This window comes from Chiloscyllium punctatum, chromosome 9 (genome assembly GCF_047496795.1).
Source record: "Chiloscyllium punctatum isolate Juve2018m chromosome 9, sChiPun1.3, whole genome shotgun sequence".
Taxonomy (NCBI): Eukaryota; Metazoa; Chordata; class Chondrichthyes; order Orectolobiformes; family Hemiscylliidae; genus Chiloscyllium; species Chiloscyllium punctatum.
The window spans coordinates 54,105,841-54,126,924 of NC_092747.1; the positions used below are offsets into that span (position 1 = coordinate 54,105,841).

A 21,084-nucleotide genomic window follows, 5' to 3' on the forward strand; every position below is an offset into this window, starting at 1 on the left:
GGAGATTCTCCCACTTCATTCCTATCCAGGAAAAGTCGAGGGATTAACAATTAGGAATTGGTTGATCAGAAATTTGAATATGGCTTTAACTATAGCCTTTACTGAAAAGTTCCAAATATTCATCTTAATGTAAATACAGGATTTGTAATTAATAGCTATTTTAGTCAACAGAAATACCAGCTTATCCTGAAGCTTTGTTTGGTACTGCGCAAGAAAGAAAGAAAAGGAAACATATTGTAAAATACATGCTCTCAAACGGCAATAGGATATAGTCTACAGTTAGGAAAAGGAAGCTTCTATTTGTGACTTTTGACGGAGATTCTATTTTCTTACATGAAGACAGTGAATGGATCACTTGGAACGGTATTCCCAGAGGAAGTGCTTCCTGCATAATTAACACTGTTGTTGTAAAGCAGCTTTTAAAAGGTGGCATTGAAATTGCTTCTTTATTATAATACACAGAATAAGTTGTTAGTGCAACATCTCACAGCTGCTAAGTATCTTACCACCGCTGTATAAAAGGATAGAGTTATTCTCACAGAAAAGGGCAGGAGCTGTACACTACTGGAATGATTGCTCTTTATACAGCTGCAGACTACACCTGAGCAAAACTGTAAGTAAATCATGCTAAAGCTGGGAAATGCCTCTCAGTTGATGTTTGTAATCATTTTTGCAAATAAATTTAACTGTCAATAATGTCAGAAGTTTGTTTTGTTGTTATAAAATGATCATTAATATATTTTGCATGTAATTATATGTTTTCAAATGTTATGAAAACATGTCCAGGTAGTTCTTCTATAACATGGTTACATTATTGTGCAACCCCACATTATAAAAACATCACACTTTAGAAACAGCATTTAGTGTTGGCCATGTAATTGCGTTACAGCAAACAGACAGCCAAAAGTCCACACTTTAGAAACGATGTCCCCAATCCCCAATACATCAATCGTGTTAAATCAAACTTGCATTAACGAAATACATAGCAGAACAACCTGTAAATGCATACAATTATAATACATACTTTTTAATCTACATTTTGTGAATCTATTTTCTTCTTCCATTTCTTACTGTATTTGATGCAAGATATTAAGGGGAAAACATTTTAAGTTTAAAAAAGGAAAATGCATGAATTTTCAGGTATAAAAGTAATCTTATTCTTAATTGCAGTCTACAACCATTAGACGGAACCATGGCTTACGATTCTCTGCACTGGACAAACTCAACTATAGGAACCACAAAGCTGCAGTTGGTAACGGGGCCCAAATTCAACCTAACTGTTGCTGCAATTGAGAGGATGATTTATATTGTTATCTACAGCACTGTATTCACAGCTGGACTAATTGAGAATAGCATCTCTGTATGGGTCTTCTGCAGTCGCATGAAGACAAAGACTATAACCAGCATTTATATGTTAAATCTTGCAATTGCTGATCTCTGCCTCATTCTGACCTTGCCATTACGTATTACGTATCATATACTTCAAAGTCACTGGCCCTTTGGTGAGACGGCCTGCAGAATCACTGGCTTTCTTTTTCACCTTGACTTGTACAGCAGTGTCTATTTTCTTACCTGCATCAGTATCGACCGTTACCTTGCAATAGTGCATCCAGTTCGATCACTCAGCTTTCGAAAAGTCCGTTATGCAAAAATAATCAGTGCAACAGTGTGGGTTACTGCTATACTTGGAACTTTTCAACTCGCAGTGACCACTCAGTCTGTACAGGCACAAGAGAACACTACTGTGTGTCTGCAATTATACAGAGAAAAGCCATCTCTCTATGCCTCTGGAGCTCTGATAGTTGGGTTTCTTTTTCCATTTCTAGTCATTATCTGTTGCTACCTATGCATAATCAAACATCTTCAGTCATACAGGAGACTCGACCATAAGCACAAAGCCTCCAGAATGATTTTCACAGTATTAACAGTCTTTCTGGTTTGTTTCTTACCATATCACGTTGCCCGCTTACTGTACATTATTATGGCGAATCAGCAATTGGGGGCTACGCCCAAACTTCAGAGTCTTGCCATCATTAACCGTGCTTTCTTTTGTTTAGCCAGCATTAACTGTTGCTTAGATCCAGTGGTTTACTTTTTTGTAGGGGAGAATTTTAGGGAGTGTCTTTGCAGAGAGGAAGAGTGGAAGACTACAACTGAATATATTAGCAGAGAAACTCGCCCCACTGTTATCACCACTGCAATAGATGGTACATAAATACAGTATTTAATCAAAAATTCAGAGACTAGCTTTATTTTTTTGGAAAGGCTGTCTTTTGTGGCCTCACCTAAAATGATACTGCTCTCCATTTACAGCAGTAGTCTTGTGAAAGCAACTACATAAAAAAAATCGTAGACAGTATACCCACATGCTAAATTTAAATCACCGCAAGCTACTAGTAACCGTTGTCTCAGACAAATGATTTCATTTTCTCAGATTCTATCCAGTCCACTTCTCAAACAAAAGATTTGGCAAATAAACCAGCTCCTCAACCTTCCTCACTGTGAAGGAAGAACCTAATTTTTTGAAGCTTTCATCGATGTACACTCAAAATTCTGAGTGAGCAGCCACATTTAATAGCGAGGTAAACATTAGCTAACTCAAAATTAATCCTGGACTAACAAGTCAGATTTTCCAAAACTTTTTTTTTTGTTGTAATATATTGTGAGATAAAGTCTGATAATATTTTTAGTACATTCTATATTTGTAATGGAGACTTGAGACTGACTTGCAGAATGGAGTGAGCAGGAATTAGCAAGTTTGCAGAAAATAGTCAAAATAACAAAAATAAATAAATGGAAAAACAACACCAAATGTAATCTGAAGATTTATTACTCAGGGTGACATAGAAAACCTGGTCATATTCTAGGTCAATTTTAAACTCAATCACACTTGAAAAATCTAAAAATTGTTCTTCTTTCAATGTCTTGGTGCACCTCTTTATTATGATACTGAGTCACAGAATATGGTTTCCAATTTAGTTTTGAATTTGTACACTTAATTATGTAAATTAATAATTTACTTCATTTCAGTGAAAAAGTTAATACATTTAATATGCCCAGAGTGGCTGTCAACTGGGAATTAAAATTTCTTTTTAGAAATTAATAGATGACTGGATGACATGACTTAATGTTTTAAGATGCACATTGTAAAAACACTAAAGGCATTACTAACTAAACCCTATTTTTATAAGTAAGCATTTATTTAAATCATACAATACTTTTAACACAACTTAAAATAATCCATCATCCAGTATAGGTTACACTGTTCTTTTGGTAGCTTTCTAACACACATCTGTCCTTCACAGCAAAGTACAACTGAAGACTAGGCAAATCTGGTAGTCTTGTTCCAACTCCATCCAAATATGGTCCTTTCCAACACAGAGTGAGCTTCCATACATATTCTGGTGAAATGAATCACAGATACCTTTACCCTCTGGCTGTTCTTCATCCCCACCCCCAAACCATGGCAGCCTAATCCATCCAGTGTTTTTTTTAAATAAGAAAGCCTGTGATATTATTACATTACAATAGCTTTCTCTATAACCTTCGAATCTCCAAGTTCATTGCAAAATCTACTTGCGTTTTTGGACTGTTGACTAAAGAACTGGAAAAGATACTGCTCTAAATTAGGAAAGTAGTGTAAGATGGTGTTTATAGTTTTACAGACAAGTTACTAGAACACAGAGTTATATATACAATGTTATTGGAGCAGTGAGCAGGCTAATTGCAGACGAAATAGTACAGCTTCTGTGTGTTCCAGGCACTTTGCCCAGTGACAAGCTTTGATTGGCTTTTCAAATAGCACCAGATGTTGAGAGAGAATAATTTAGTGGAAACATCTGCGAAAAGAAAGCATCCATCTCTCACTCTATTCCTTTGGTGTGGAAAAGGGAAAGAAAATCCCTAGTAGTTAGCCACTCTGCCTCACCATTCTCTGAGCTGATCTTATTGCAAACCTTCTATTGCAAGGGGAAAAAATCCCCTGCAGAGACACTGAAAGGATGAATCCTCGACGAGTGAAAGAAAGACTGAGAATCAGCACATCGACACCCTCTATGTCATCAAAGAGTCAGAAGCAACTGAAAGCGTCAAAGAAAATAACTCAACAGTAATCTGGATTGGTACAAGAATGATGCTTCTTTCAATGTTTTTTGTCCTTTTCCACATATAAAATTTGTGTCTCATCTTCTCCTTGTTCATGTGTATGGAAATTTTAAGGGATAGACTTTCAGTTATAAGAAGTTTAGATTATATATTCAACTTCTTACTTTTCACCGTCATTAACAGTTTGATTACAATGAATAGTTGTTTTCGTGCTAATGGGGTAAAAAGAACTGGTGTTCTTTCATTTTAATTGGAATTAGACAGGTAGAATTGTGAAATTTGGTTAATTAAATGTTCACTTTTGTGGTGATTCTGGGAATAATGAGACATCATTTTCAGTGGACCACCCCAATGAATTGTGATGCTATCACGACAATGAGAATCCAGGTAAGGATGCTGATGAAGTATTTCTAATTCTCCCTCACCTCGGAGAGATTGGCATTTTGAAGCACTGCCATTGCAATTCCTCATTCTCAACACTTCTCTGGGATTTTCATCTATTGTTAACATAAAAACTTTCCACTGTCACTAAACACAAAAGTCTTGTTTTACTGGGAGGACATGCAAAAGGGCCCATTTTAACCTGGATTTTCCTCCATCTGGGAACCAACAACATAGGCAGGGGAAAGAAGGCAGTTCTACTTTGTCAGTATGAAGAGCTATGCACCAAAGGAATCTGCAAAACCACAAAGATCATAATCTCAGCATAATTTCCTATGCCGCATTCAAACTCGCAGAGTGAAAATTAGATTAGAGTGTTAAATGGCTTAAAGACTATAGTGGGAGAAGTGGATTCCTGTCAGTGTAACATAGGCTTCAGTCCTGGAGAAAGTGGGATCTGTAACAGTGGGATACTTTCCAGCTGAATCATGTCAGGGTTGATGCTCTTGCTGACCTCAATTGGGGAGGTAGTGGGGCTTATAAATGAAATAAGAGGGATAAGGCATCAAATTTGGGAAGATGTGCTAAATCAACAAGTATTGTCAATGTCAAAGAGAAATAATGTGTATCAATACCTGTACAGGAAATGATAGACTGCAGCAAGAAGGGATAGAAGTAATATTCTTTATATATGATTTACAGAACAACGTCGGTTATCCAAACGTCAATTATCCAAATTTCGGATTATCCAAACAGGATCTCAAGGTCCCGTAAAAACGCTATCCGAACATAATACTCCCCGTTCGCCTCGTTCAGATGGTTGAGGTTATTTTGTATATAATTTTGACATTTATTTTAAGTTTGGGTTTTCTATGTGGCTGAAATTAATAAGTATTTCTGTAGCATGGTGATTTCTTTTACAATAGTTCGTGAGAACCTTTTAGGTAGCTTGCTGGATCTTTGTTTACTATAGGATTTTAATGACATTGCATATTGTTAACTATACCTCAAGGTGTCTGATAGAAAGTTCTGGACTGGGAGGATTTTTTTTAAAAACTCGAAGGAACGCCCATTGCTTGTTTCAGTTCCTCTTTGTTTTAGGCGGTTGTGTAAAGTCATTGCTTGGAAATACATGTGAAGAGTGGGCACTCTAAGAAATGTGGAAGGAGGGAAAGAAACATTACATTTGAGTGAGAAGTTAGACAGTCTCAAACCAAAGAAGTGTTGACATACTATCTGAAGAGGTTTTGAAACAGAGTTGATTTAAACTCAAGTGTACAATAGCTCCTGGAATAGCAGACGTACAAGTCTAGCAGATAAAAATCACAGGTTGAGATTTAGGGTGTAGGTTTGCTCGCTGAGCTGTAGATTTGATATCTAGATGTTTCATTACCTGGCTAGGTAACATCATCAGTGGCAACCTCCAAGTAAAGCAAAGCTGTTGTCTCCTGCTTTCTATTTATATCTTTCTCCTGGATGGGGTTCCTGGGGTTTGTGGTGATGTCACTTCCTGTGCATTTTCTGAGGGGTTGATAGATGGCATCTAGAATATGTGCTTGTTTATGGTGTTGTGGTTGGAGTGCCAGGCCTCTGGGAATTCTCTGGCATGCCTTTGCTTAGTCTATCTTAGGATAGATGCGTTGTCCCAGTCGAAATGGTGGCTTTTTTAATCCGTGTGTAGGGCTACGAGGGAGAGGGGGTCATGTCTTTTTGTGGCTAGCTGGTGTTCGTGTATCCTGGTGGCTAACTTTCTTCCTGTTTGTCCTATGTAGTGTTTGTGGCAGTCCTTGCATGGAATTTTGCGGATGACGTTGGTTTTGTCCATGGGATGTACTGGGTCTTCTAAGTTTGTTAGTTTTTGTTTGTCATCTACAAAATTCCATGCAAGGACTGCCACAAACACAAACACAAACACATCTGTCCTGGGATAGGCTAAGCAAAGGTACGCCAGAGAATTCCTAGAGGCCTGGCACTCCAACGACAACGCCATAAACAAACACATAAATCTAGATGCCATCTATCAACCCCTCAGAAAACAAACAGGAAATGACATCACTACAAACCCCAAGAACCCCCATCCAGGAGAAAGATATAAATAGAAAGCAAGAGACAACAGCTTCGCTTCACTTGGAGGTCGCCACTGATGATGTTACCTAGCCAGGTAATGAAACGTCTGGATATCAAACCTACAGCTCAGCGAGCAAACCTACACCCTAGATAAAATCACAGTTAAATATATTGAGGTGACAGAAAATGATTCTGGTGCAAGTACTGTACAAAAGGTGTTGCTACTGTTTGAACTTGTAAAGAGGTGCTTTTATTGTATGTTTAAAATGCTTTGAATTTTTATTATTAGCACATAAACTGGTTTATCCCATCTTCATTTGTGTTACTGAAAAAATGTCCTATTATTCAAACCAACTCTGCAATATTGAGTGCTTCTGTCTCAGTGAGAGATGATCTTGTTAAAACCAAAATAAAACATGATCTATTGAACAATTTTCAGCCTGGAATCTGTCCTGTAGCAGGAACTTTGGTCATAATACAGAAATTACAACACTAAGAATCAACTATCAGATAAAGCTAGAGTTTTCAAAAAGGGTAAAAAGGATAAAACTAAAGGTTCTGTATCTGAATGCATATAAACATTCCAAACATGAACCCAGAGCACAAATAGAAATGAGTGAGAGAGATCTGGTAGCCATTACAGAGACAAAGTTGCATAATGGATTGAGACCTGGAACTGAAGGATAAAGCACATCCAGGAATGGTAGGAAAGTAAGAGAAGGTGAATAGGTAGCTCGGTTAGTTACTAAAACGATTAGCAGTTCAGAGATATGACCCAAGTTCAGGAGCCCAAAATGAGGATGACATTTATGTACAGATGAGTAATGATAAAGGCAAGAAGTGGTTGAGAGAATGGTGTACAGGCCTCCTAGCAATAACCACATGGTAAAGTACAGCTTAAAGGAAGAAACAAAGCTTGAATGAATAGCACAGCAATAACCATAGGAATTTTAATCTATATACTGACTGGAAATGCCAAATGGGCAAAGGTAGCCTTAATGATGAACATTTTCAGGTTAGTTTCTTAGTACAAAATATTCTGGAGCTGATCAGAGAGCAGGGTATAATAGACCTTATAATGTACAGAGACATGATTAATGAATGAAATTATAATGAAGGAACCCCAAGGTTCCAAAATAGGAATGCTTAAGAAATTCAGTTCGAGGGACAGAGGAGTGGGTCCAAGACTATTTTATTATATTTAAATAAGGGGCATTATGAGGACAGGAAAGTAGAGCTGGCTAAAAAGTGAATAGGTAAATTAGATTAAAGGAGAAGTCAGTAGAGGGGTAGTGGCAGTTACTTAAAATGGTTATTCGTGAATACACAGCATTGGTCCTTTTAAATAAGTAAGAATTCCAAGGGATAGACCCAGCATCCATGATTAATTAGAAATGTCAAAAAAAGTATCAAATGAAAATTAAAAGCATATAAAGACAGCTTGCAGAATATGAAAGAGCAAAGAATGACCAAAATCATCATAAGGAGGGAGAAATTAGTGTACAAAATAATGCCAACCAGAAATACAAACATAGGCAGTAGAGTTTCTAATAAATATTTTAAGCATTAACAAAGTAAATAACTGGAGAAAGTGAGGCTGGAAAATTAAGAATGGAAAGTAAGGAAATGACATATAACTTGAACAGGTATTTTGCATTAGTCATCACAATAGAAGATCCAAGTTACAGCCCAGAAGCAGCAACAAGACAAAAAATGAAAGGGGAGGAACTCAGAAAAATCACAATTACTAGAGCAAGTTTTTGAGACCGATAGGCTGACAAGTGCCCAAGTACTGATGGACTTTATTTTAGAGTCTTAAAAGAAGCAAGAGTGACAAAGTTGGTGGGTTGCTTTTAATTTTCCCTTTTGTCGATCCCCTTTAGCATCTTATATACCTCAATTAGATCTCTCTCATCCTTTTGATCTCTAGCAAGTACAGGTCTCAACTGCACAATCTCTTATTTGACAAGAGATTTCTCTCTAGAATGAATCTTGTTTACCAGAGTAATACCGGAAATGAGAGGGTTATTTTCTGAGGAAAGGTTCCAGTGCTTGTATGCACTGGAATTTAGAAAAGAAGCAACTTGATTGAAGTAAACAAAATTCTGAGGGATGTTGACAGGGTGAATGTGGAGAGGATGTTTCCTTTTCTGGGAGAATCCAGAACCAGCTGTCAATGGTTAAAAGTCAGGGGTTGTCCATCTCAAAAAGATGATGTGACATGTTTTTGACTTTTTTTTTCCTCTCAAAAGGTGACAAGTCTTTGAAACTCTGCTTCCATCACCTTTTAAAAGGAAGAGAGTGCTTGACTTTCTTTTTAAAAAGTAGATAGCTTCTTGTCGAGAAAAGGGATAAAGGTTATTAGGATATGCGAGAATGTTTATTTGATGTTACAATCAGATCAGAGGTGATCTTTTTGATTGGTGGACAGGTATTGAGGGGCTGAATGTCCTAACTCATACTTTCATATATGCATGCTATAACAATGAAACCATTCATTCAGACTGATTGTCAGGCAAATTTCAAAACTGGTGACAAGACAATGCTAATACCATTTTCTATATCTGATTACCATTCAGACACTCCTCCTGGATAATTAAATGCTGGATACCAGACAATAACAGGACTAAGTACAGTTATATACCTACAGTGTCAAGTCGTCTGCCAAAGCACATCAAATAGACTTGGTGATAAAGAATGACTCTTGGTTGAGGAGTAAGGATTGTTAGTGCTAACCAGAACTATATCCCAACATAAATGAATCATTTCAGGAAAAGCAATGAATAAACTAGGGAAGGGATGAAACGAAGATGCCTGTTAAAAAAAAATCAAAACAATTTGTTCCTTTGATGCCAAGTCTTGGACTGATTCAGATTACAAAGCTGGCAATGTGCATCAGAACAACCACATTGGGTATAAATAATTCTGTTCAATGCTACAGCAAATTCTGAGCTGACTGAGATCAAAGTAATGCTGTATAACTTTCAGGATGTAACTTGCAAAGGATAGAAGAAAATAATCCAAAAGGTGGACCTGTAATATAGTGGTGTAGTCACTGGACTAGTAATCCAGTCTAATGTTTCAAGGACATGGGCTCAAATCCCATCACGACAGAAGGTGAAATTTGAACTGGAATTAAAAGCTAGGCCAATGGCAAAGTGCAATATTGATGATTGTTGTGAAAACCTCTGGTTGACTAATGTCCTTTAGAGAAGGAAATCTGCCAGTCACCTGGTCTGGCCTGCATGTGATGCCATACCCACAGCAATGTGATTGAACCATAACTACCCTCTGAAATGACCAAGCAAGCCACCTAGTTATGCCAAATCACTATAAAATTTAAACAAATGAATGGCTGCCTGGCATTGATCTAGGCACCAGAAACAATGACCACAAACACTGCTCTGTCAAATTTATAAAGCCGTCTTTCCTAATATCATCAAATTTGCTCCAAACTTAGGACAGCTGTTTCACAGACTAGTCAAACAACGGCCTGACAGTCATTCTTACAGAAGATACTTACAAATGACGGTCCCGACATCATTAGTGGTGGCTGCAGAAAAATGGTTTGCTGTCAGGCGAGGATTGCCCTGGGAATCCTCAACATTGAGCCCAGACTCCATGAGGTCTATGGCATCAGGCTAAAAATGAGCAAAGGAACCTCCTGTTGATTACCTCACCACCTCCAAATCAGTGCTCCTCCATGTTGAATACCACTTGGACTAAGTAATGAGGGTGACAGAGGCACAGCATGTACTCCTGGCGCAGGACTTCATTTGTCCATCACTAAGAGTGGCACAGTAGCAGCTCCAGTATTGACCAAGCTAATTGAGTCTTTAAGGTCACAACTGTTAGATTGGTTCCCTCACCATCTGCCACAGACCCAAGAGGAAAATCCACTTGGCCTTGCTCTCTGAACAGATGCATCAGTCCATGACTGTATTGGTAAGAGTGAATACCGCAGTCCAGGTTTTTTTGAGAGACCAAAGTCCCATCTTCACATGGAGGACACCCTCCATCATGTTTCAGGCAAAAGGTCAGACTTCCAACAGATCCAGCAACCAAAACTGGGCATCCTGGGCGTGTTATGAGCCATTAAAAGCAAAGCCATAATTTGTAACCCAACACTATACAAAATTGCCTAGGTATGTTCTCACTCAAAAAGCAGTTCACTCCCAATTATAATTGAAGTAATAGATTATATGTGAAAATGGTAACTATTTCAAAGTCTAAATATCCCTCTTATCACTAAGCAATTTCATTCTTCTCACACACACTGATTCACAGCCTCATTCTTTTAGGGACCAAAGTTCACTTTAACCTTGCTCTGCCCTTTTAATTTGATTAACAAAGCTTTTGCTGTCCATTTTGTTATTACCTGCCAGTTTTCCTCAAAGTTAATTTCTGCTCTTTGTTTTTGGTCATCTTTTGTTGCTTTTTAAAGCTTTCCCAATCTGCTGACTTATCAATAATACCTTCCACTTTTTCTTTCAATCTGATGCTACTTTTAACTTACATGGTTAACCAAGGCTGATAGGTCCCCTGAATCTGGTGGGCTACATTCTCTGATATTAAACTAACTACAGCCATAATGGATGAACTGGTTGTAATCTCTCAAGAATACTTAGATTCTAGAGAAGTCACAGATGAAGAGAATGCACAGGAATACCACCAAAGCAAGCTTCTCTCCCAGTCATACACTATTCTTACTTGGAACAATATTGCCACTCCTGCATTAACACCAGGTTAAAATCCTGAGATTCCCTCCTAAACTGTACCAAATCACATTAAGTGTAATGGTATTGGTGATCAATAAATACTGGATTTGTCAGTGATGTTAATATCACAAGCAATTTTTTCAAAATAGGATAGAAAGTTGGTTGACAAACAATAAACAAAGAATCAGGATAACTGGGATTTGTTTGAACTGGAGAAGGGCAGAGTCTACTTAAGACATAGAAGTGGAAGTAAAGCCATTCAGCCCATCGAGTCCACTCCATTCCACTACTTATATTCTCAATAATTGGACCATGGTATCAAAACACACTTTTTTACTTGCTAATTTCTGAGATGTGTATTTACTGTCTCCATTTAGTTGCCAAAAGCAGGTGGTGGTGTCAGATCTCTTTCAACTTCTACAGCTAATGGGTATGATGTTTCTACAATGATGTCCCATGAAGGATCCCACAATTACACCCAAGCACCAAGAAATAGTAATTTCTGTCAAAATGATACATGCTTGAGAAATTTGGAACAGCAATTCAGAAAATGGTGGTGACCCCACAACACTGCTGCCTTAGGCATTATTGGTGGTTGAGGTGCCAGAAAAGGAAAATTCTGTCAAAGGAACGTTGTTGATCCACTACAATCATTCACCCTGTATTATGTCGTAGTGGATACTGAAACAAAATGGCAAGGGCATGTTTCAACTGAAAAACTAACTAACTTATTGGGTTTGTTAAGCATTGCTGTGGGTGCACTCATCCAGGTGAGTGGCATGCAATCCGTCACATTGCTGTCAACTAGGTTTTTGTCAGCAAACAGCTACTCAGAAGAACCAGACTCTACCCTGTCCTTGCACCCACAGTGCTGGTATTACTGCTTGAATACAGCAGTTAGATAAATGGCCCTTACATATGTTGACAGTAGAGGAACAGCATATCGATTCCAGCTGAAAGCCAAGAGAAAATGGTTGGGCCCTTGCTGAATGCTTTAAGAGTACTTGCCCCTAAAATCATTTAATATGGATTAAAGTTGAATTGTTCCAAAATCTTTTCATTTAGGCATAAGAATGGAAAGCTATCAACATGGAATTAAAGGAGCCACAGAATTGTGTTTCTATTCTGAGACTGTCCATTCTAAAATAAAGGGACAAGTTGCACAGTTACTGTGCTATGAACAAAGCTTATAGCTCAGAAGTAAAGTTTTATAGCCTGGATAAGCACCTAGTAAAGCAGAGATTCTCCATTTTTAAAGTTTAAGTCATTAGTATATCAGAACAAGATCAGACGACATTTCCTCCATTGTTGGAAGAACACCTCAAGGCTGAAAGACGCCCACAGACACGTAGCAGCCTTGAGGGGGATTATTTTGGGTCTAGAATACCAATTGCATGACTTCCAAATCATTTTAGGATTTAATTCAAGATTGTACATCTGTTATTGTTTAATGTAATAAACCTAAGAAAAAAAACACTTGTGGAGAATTGTAGGTGGAATTGTTATTGATAGATGAGGAATCTTTTGTCACAAAAATAACTAAAAAGTCTGATCATTGCCAAATAAGTGAAAGCAGAGTTGTTGCCCAGTTCACTCAGGGGCAAACATTACTTGACAATTAACAGCTCAAGCCTGGGCTTATTCTTGCTGGAATTTTGCCAAGAAAATAATATTGCAGCTATAGCAAAGTAAACAAGTCAAAGGAATGAATGGAACTTAGTAATGTGGATCATCTGTGAACACTTCCCACCTCTGACTTTGAGGAGGAGGAAGGACATTAACAAAGCAACAGAACATGTTCTGACTGTGGATACTCAATTAAATACTGCCTTGATACGAAGCATAGCTTCCTTCATTTTCCCTCAGCTCTCGCATCCAGATTTGTTTCAAGATTTTAATGGCATTTGGGTCTGAGAAGGTTAAAGAAAGACTTGGATGTTATATAGTGCCATTCCTAATTTGCGAAAGCCCCAAAAACCTCATTAACAATAAAATCTCTTTTGAAACATAGTCACTTAAAAAAAAAGTTCAAACAAAAAGCGGCCAGGATATGCACGTCTTGGCCCACAATCAGCAATTAAATAATGAACAGATTAGCTATTTTGGTCATGTTGGTTGAAGGATAAATGTTGACCAGGACATTATGGAAATGCAGTACCAGGCCACTGGATTAGTAGTAAGAAATAATATTCTGAAACACATGAATTCAAGTCCCAAAACGGACAGATAATGAAACTAGAATTCAATAAAATCTGGACTTAAAAAAGCTAGTATATGAACACTTAACCATTGGTAACTGCTGTAAAAACACATCCGATTCACTAACTGCATCTTTAGCTCACCTGACAGACAGGATAGAGAGCTACATGTGATACGAGACCCAAAACAACATCACCAATTTCTATCTTTCTTGCTGGGTCAGAGAATGTTCAGTTCAAGGCAACAAGGGTTGGGCAGTAAACATCAGCCTTGTCAGAGATGCATTTTGTGGGATCTTTCAGTTACCAGAGAAGGCTCAATATAACCTTGTAATTGCATCTTTAATATTGCAGCACTGGTGTAAAAGCCTAGTTTGTATACTCTGGTTTCTGATCTTGTGCTCTGGTTTCTGAAGTGGGATATGGGAGATTAAAAGGGTGTCCAACAATATTAGTTAAATGGATCTTGAGAAGGCAAGACAAAGCTTAAAAAAAAGCACACTGAATCAGTGAAACCTGATTAATGTGTGAACATACAAATTAGGGGCAGAGTGACAATTTGACCCTTCAAGCCTACTCCACCATTCAATAAGATTTCGGCTGATCTGATAGTTTTTCAAATTCCACATCCCCATCTAGCCCTTTGATTTCCTTGCCTAACAAAAATCCACCTGTCTCGGTCTTGTAAATATTCAATGACCCCATCTTCACTGCCTTCTGTCAGAAAATAAACATTCATCTGATCTGTCCTAAATGGGCAATCCCTACTTTTATACTAACTAAATTTAATATTTTTTATTAATTGCATTGGCTTGGAGGGGCAATTGGCTAGCTGGGAAGACATTGTGTAGAGACAATAGTTACTTATTCAAATTGACAGGATGGGGGAAGAGGAGCAGAATTGCAAAGGTCAGCTCATGGATCACAGATCCATGGCAGATGGAGTTCGACATGGGAAAGTGTCACATTATTCACTTTGAATGCAGAGAACAGTGTTTTTCCTATATGGCAAGAAACTGCAGTGAGCAGGTAAACTTAAGGACACTAATAAAGCAAAATACTATGAATGTGGGAGATCTGAAAGTAAAAACAAAATGCTGAAAAACCCAGCATGCCTAGCAGCATTTGTAAAGACAGAAACAGTATTAACATTTAGAGCCCAATAACACTTCATCAGAACTGAAGTTCATTTCAAATTATTGCAGACTTTGAATGTGCTACGTTGAATATTGAAGAATAAAAGGTGATCAAATTGAAGTGCTTAAAATTATTTTGATAAGGTAGCTAGAGAGAAACTTTTCCTTTGGTGGAAGAGCCCAGCAGAATTCCAAAACCTTCAAATTAGAAATAGGCGGTTCAAGAATAATGCCATTTAGTACTTCTCCATGTATAAGTTGGGGGGGTGGGGGGAAGCTGCTGGGGGAAGAGAGTCTGGAAGTCATGTCCCCAGAAAGTTGTAGATGCTGGTTTTTTGAAAACTTCAAAACTGAGATTGACTGACGCTTGTTAGGCAAACAGGTAGTTGGAGTTAAGATACAGATTAGCCAAGATAAAATACAATAATGACGACGACGACGACGACAACAACTACTCAAAAAACTAAATAGCCTACTTCTGTTCCTATGATTCCACACTCTATATGGGTGGGGAATGCTATCACTAAACCAGGGTTGGATTTATTATGTTAGGACATCATGCCACTATTGGTGATGTTTTGCATCACATCACTGATGATTGAGAGAAGGCTCAAAACACTGCAATTGGACAGGTTAGGTTACCCTGGGAAATCTTATGTTGTTATCTAGGAATTGCGTTGGGCTCTTCCACCAGAGGAAAAGTTTTTCTCTAGCTATCTTATCAAAATAATTTTATGCACTTCAATATACTGTAAAGCTGGGCAAGGACAATAGGTAACCTGGTTCCTAGATCTTCTGAACTACAGTTACCATGTTGTCAGGGCCTATAATCTTTGTTGTGTTCAGTGCACCCAATAGCTTCCTCATGGCTAGTTGAGTATTCCAAGATGGCTTGACACTGACATTGATAATGGTGTCATCTCAGGAACAGGACTTAACACAAAAGGGTGAAAACAAGAAAAAGAAATATGCATTTATACAGTGCTTTCAGTTCATTGTGATAACCTGAAGTCTTTCACAGCCAATTAAATACTTTTGATGGCTATTCAGAATTATAATAGAGTCAACTGTCTACATACAAAATTGACTATTGCAAAGTTCTACTAACACATATAATATAAATGACAAATTCATTTAGTGATATTGGTGTTGGTTAAGACACCAGCAGAACTCCCATACTCTTTTTCAAATACAGCAAATAGTTGTTTTAGAGGGCATGCACTGCTTCAGTTAACCATTGGATCCAGATGATAGTTCCTCAGGGATATGTTAACTGAGATTGTATGCTCCAAATCACTGGTTGGGTCAGGAATCTATTAGACATTTTATTGTGTAACCTGTTCAGAGATGCTGTTATTATATACTTTGGGAACAAATGAACCCAGGTTTCCTATCTCAGAGGTAGGGACACTATTAGTGGGGAGACAGAATAGGGGCCACAAACATCCTCTTGCCAGTAATCTATCTTTTTTAAATGAAATGAGCTTTCAATTCCAGAATTAGTTCAATCATTGTTGAAGATTTTTTGAATCAACCTATTCAGAGATGTTATTACATACCTCTGGAGGCAGGTGGGGTTTGAATCTGGAACGCCAAGCTCAGAGGTAGGGATACTACCAGTGGGTCACAACAGCACTTCTGTCATGAATATATTATTCAGTGCATATTAATTGTATGCAAGTGAGGTACTATTTAGATGAACAGAAGTGAGATTGAAATTGAGATTGCTAAATAAATGCTTATAAAAGATGGGCAAAGATAGATTCCGTATTAAATGTTTACCATCTGGTTTTCTATAGAACAGAATAGAACACTTATTATCTCCTGACTCAGAGGTGAGTGGGTTACCTCTGAGTTAAGACCAAATCAATATTTAAAGTAGGGGAAGATACAAAGCAAGTTGAGAATGCAAACTTGCAAGATTGATTTTGAAATATTGCAGCAAATATAACAAGATGGGCCAAATGATCTTCTCTTGTGGCAGAATTCTGTGCTTCTGTGACAATCATGTTTAAGTCAGGTCTACGTAGCAAAACTGTATGTAAACATACACTGCAACATAAAAGGGCTAACATACTAACCTGCCAGCATTCTTCACAAATCCAATATCAGCAAGAATCTGTTGGCAGAGATCGCAGCAAAAACACTCTGGATGCCAGCTATTGTTCATAGCCTTAATCACACGGCCAATGATGAACTCACCTGCAACAAAAGGCCACATTTTGAAAAAAAATTTACTTTGAGACAACATCTATCCCTCACCCTAACTTGATCTTTGGTTCTAGTTATATTGACCACATGAACACTAAACTGGCCAAGTCTTGAAGAACATAAAAGTCAGTTTGTAGAAATACAGGAGATGATTATATTTAGGAGATAAACAAGATTTTAAAATGGCAACCCAAATCTTGTGACAGACATTTTATATGTTACATATATCAAACTTTATATCAATTTTGATGAAAGGTCAACCTGAAACATTAGAAGCATTGTTTCTCTGTCCCACAAACGTTGCCAGTATTTCAGACTCCCAGCATTCACAGCTTGTATTAAACTGTGAAACTACTCAACAATTGAAATAAAGGATCCGAAGTGTGATGACTAGCTCCTGCCCTCTAAATCACAGCTTTAAAAAAAATACAGATATGAAGTAGAAAAACTCATATTATTAGACTCAAAACAATTGTGCTAAGAATTCAAATCATTCAGCTAAACATGAGAAAGCATAAGTTATAACTGATCAGGTATTGTAGAAACTGGCAAATGTATCATTAGCAAGCTGTGCTTTCATGGTTATGACTAAGACTGAATTCCTGTACAACAGCAAAATAGGAACAGGGACCTGAATTAAGGCAGATTGGAGTGTTTTGGGCCATTAGAAACCCTGTTAGATTTACTGGACCAAAAATGGGTAGATTATAATGCATTGCAAATGGAAAAGTAACACACAGGAATGGGAGGACAGGTCCTAGACCTGTAGAGAAAAGAGAAAAATGAAAATGGTAAAAGTGCGAGGGGCACTCGACTCTGATAATTACAGACTTTATCCTAACTGTTTGATTACGGATAAAAGGCTGAGGGGTGACCTTATAGAGGTTTACAAAATTATGAGGGGCATGGATAGGATAAATAGACAAAGTCTTTTCCCTGGGATGGGGGAGTCCAGAACTAGAGGGCATAGGCTTAGGGTGAGAGGGGAAAGATATACAAGAGACCGACGGGGCAACTTTTTCACGCAGAGGGTGGTACGTGTAAGAAATGAGCTGCCAGAGGAAGTGGTGGAGGCTGGTACAATTGCAACACTTAAAAGGCATTTGGATGGGTATATGAATAGGAAGGGTTTGGAGGGATATGGGCCAGGCGCTGGCAGGTGGGACTAGACTGGGTTGGGATATCTGGTCGGCATAAATGGGTTGGACCGAAGGGTCTGTTTCCATGTTGTACATCTCTATGACTCTATGAAAAAAAAGTGCAAGAACACACAAAGAGACAGAGAAGCAAAGAGTGAGAAAGGAGAGGAGAATCACAGAATGCAGAGACACAGTTAGAGCAAATGAAAACTAGAATTATTTAGTTGGGATGGAGGGAAGCAAGACCAAGAGTGACAAAAGGAGGAGTCACAGTAAAGGAATGGCAATATATTTCCAAGTCAGGATGGTGAGTGGCTTGGAGGGGAACTTGATGGTGGTGGTGTTCCCATGTATCAATGCCTTTGCTTTCTAGGTGACAGTGATCCTGGGTTTGGAAGGTACTGTCTAAAGGATCTTGGGTGAATTTCCGCTGTGCATCTTGCAAATAATGCACACCACTGCTACTGAGCACTGGTGCTCAGAGGAAGTGGATGCTTGTAGATATGGTGCCAATCAAACAGGCTACTTTGTTCTGGATGGTGTCAAGCTTGAGTGTTGCTAAAGTTGCACCAATCCTGCAAAGCTGGAAGTAATTTCATCACACTCTCCACTTGTGCCTTTTAGATGTTGGATAGACTTTGGGAAGCCAAGAAGGTAAAAACAATGACTGCAGATGCTGAAAATCAAATACTGGATTAGTGGTGCTGGAAGAGCACAGCAGTTCAGGCAGCATCCAACGAGCAGCGAAATCAACGTTTCGGGCAAAAGCCCTTTGATGAAGGGCTTTTGCCCGAAACGTTGATTTCGCTGCTCGTTGGATGCTGCCTGAACTGCTGTGCTCTTCCAGCACCACTAATCCAGTATTTGGGAAGCCAAGAGGCAAGTTACTGCAATACTCTTAGCCTCTATTTATAATGGGAGTCCATCAACTTTGTATGCAATTTTTCAATTAACGAAGCAATGGCTACTATTTCTAATAATTTCAATGGTACAAGTGGATGAGCTCTATTCAGTACCAAATCAAAACAGCTCGTGGTAATTATTACCTTGACTATTCTCCACATGAAATCCAGAAATTCTTTCTGAAAATCGATACGTGCTTATATTTTGACACAGGACTAAAGGAGTTGATCCTGTGTGAGGCTTCTTGCTATGAAGCTATCAAAAGGACTAAAGTCAAATTATGTTCATTTTGTCATGGGTGTCGAACACACTTATCCAATCCAACGTACCTTTCCGCTACGTTTGATTGAAATACATTGACGGAGTAAAGCAAAGATATTTTTAAATTCTACAAACACATATCAGAACAAAGGATATCAGTAAACTAACTATCTGATTATTAATTTGGCAACTATTTTGTTGTAAATTGACTATATTTGAGAAAAAAATATGTAAAATTTCAAATATCCTACAATTCAAGAGTCTGGCTATTTGAAAACTATTAAAACCCAGTGACCAGCATCGAAGACGCCCCATTGTGCTAACCAATAACCTCATCCCCACGAGATGAGCAAGTGATCCAAGTTTAGCTTTATATTAAAATTAGCTGTACATCTGAACTTTTACTTTTGCCCTATAGGCTTAAGCTGATTGAAGTAAATAAAATGCTTTCACCATTGTACCTTTAAATTTTTATAATAAGTACTCAAACAGTCTCTCTGATCATTTGTGGATAAGTATTCAGAGGAAACGGAAGCTCTTTCAAAATGTTAAAAACTTGAAGCCATTTATAAATGCAAACCTCTCCCAAAGTTAGAAATGGAGTGTGATTCACACCTTAGTTCAGTATAACTAATTGAAGACCATACCCTGCAGCAACTGAAGGAAAGCCAATCATGCAGTATAACGGAAAAGATTATGCATAACGAAAGAATTAAAATGAGAGAGCAAGTGATTAACAGCATACAGTTAGAGCTATAGAATTGTAATCCAGAAAACAGGAGTTTATTCGATATATAACTGTTAATTAAATGTTGAATACTCACCACACTGATGACAACAGGGTGCAAAAAGCATCTGAAAGTCATGCTCACAGTATTTTCTCCCTTCAAACTGTAAGTAAAAATACATGAAAAAGTTTTTTAAACTAAGCATGAGTCCTAATTTTAAAAGCATATTTCCAACAAATAAAAACATTAAAAACTTTACTGTCAAAGAAGGTTACAGGAGAAAAAAATTTAAAAAGATATGGAGGGCACAAAGCCCTTTACAGTCAATTAAGTACATTTGAAATATAGCCACTGTTGTAATGTAAGAAATGCAGCAGCTATTTTCACACAGTAAATTTTCAATAACAGCAAGTAATAATGAACAGAAAATATTGTGATATACAAGAATATGACCTTCCTTTGCTTTAAAATACTAAAATTGTTGTTTAAAACATTTAAACTTTTAACATACAAATTTCTGAAGTACATGATTGCTAAATTGAAAGTTCTACCTTCTTTGTTTTATAAACAGTACAGAATAAGCTCAATGATCAGTTGGATCTGCAATCGCCCCAAGTGAATTCTTATAATGTCAGATCACCCTACGGAAACTACATCTAAACCCTGCTGAGCCTCGAATGTACTTGACCTGGTGTCTCAAATGGTATAATTTGTAGAATGCCCCTTCTCATCTTGACTTTTAGTCCCTCTAATATTTCTGCAACAAAATTATTTTTGTGGCCTGCTTTTCCACCATTTTCTGTTGCAGCGCTCTCCATCCTCGCCTGATTAATTAGAGGGTTTTCGAAATAGCGCCTCTGCACTATGACATACGTTATACACAATCAATGGTCACTGAACATTGGAGAGATATTCCGCAGCTTTTTACAGCTTAATTTTTTTCAAGATCGGGCCTTGGAATCCGATGTGACTGCTCCCAATATGCTCTTTCTTAACTTCACACTTCCACAAACTTCCTTCATTCATCTCTTTTTAATTCATTTGTAATATATTCAATAATTAAATTGATTTTCCAGTTTTACAATCTCTTGAAATGCTTATGTCTACATATTCCCGAGACTGGGCTCTTTGGGCCATTCCCACCTTCCCTGACTGTTAAGGTCCCCTCCCGGGTGTTTTCAAATCAAAACTCAACTGCAATACCACTGTTTATCCTCAAAAAAAAGTATATTTCATCC

General features: G+C 37.8%; 2 protein-coding genes across 7 annotated transcripts in view; one reads left to right on the plus strand and one right to left on the minus strand.

Moving 5' to 3' along the window:
* LOC140481408 (LIM and senescent cell antigen-like-containing domain protein 1) overlaps positions 1-21,084 on the minus strand; it is a 122,664-nt gene that overhangs the window by 21,044 nt on the left and 80,536 nt on the right. For all 6 annotated transcript variants that reach the window (XM_072577557.1, XM_072577559.1, XM_072577555.1 and 3 more), the window contains exons 3-4: positions 19,943-20,009; positions 16,686-16,806 (exon numbers count right to left, since the gene is read on the minus strand). In XM_072577557.1, coding sequence (XP_072433658.1) covers positions 16,686-16,806; positions 19,943-20,009 — 188 coding nt within the window. The remainder of the gene's footprint in view (positions 1-16,685; positions 16,807-19,942; positions 20,010-21,084) is intronic.
* LOC140481406 (uracil nucleotide/cysteinyl leukotriene receptor-like) lies at positions 464-5,892 on the plus strand. The gene is made up of 2 exons (XM_072577548.1): positions 464-613; positions 1,171-5,892. The coding sequence occupies exon 2, from the start codon at positions 1,193-1,195 to the stop codon at positions 2,213-2,215; it is 1,023 nt and encodes a 340-aa protein (XP_072433649.1). The 5' UTR covers positions 464-613; positions 1,171-1,192; the 3' UTR covers positions 2,216-5,892.

What these genes read in the sequence shown, in the direction of transcription:
- LOC140481406 (XM_072577548.1), top strand. Translation starts at nt 1,193, where the DNA reads ATGGCTTACGATTCTCTGCACTGGACAAACTCAACTATAGGAACCACA.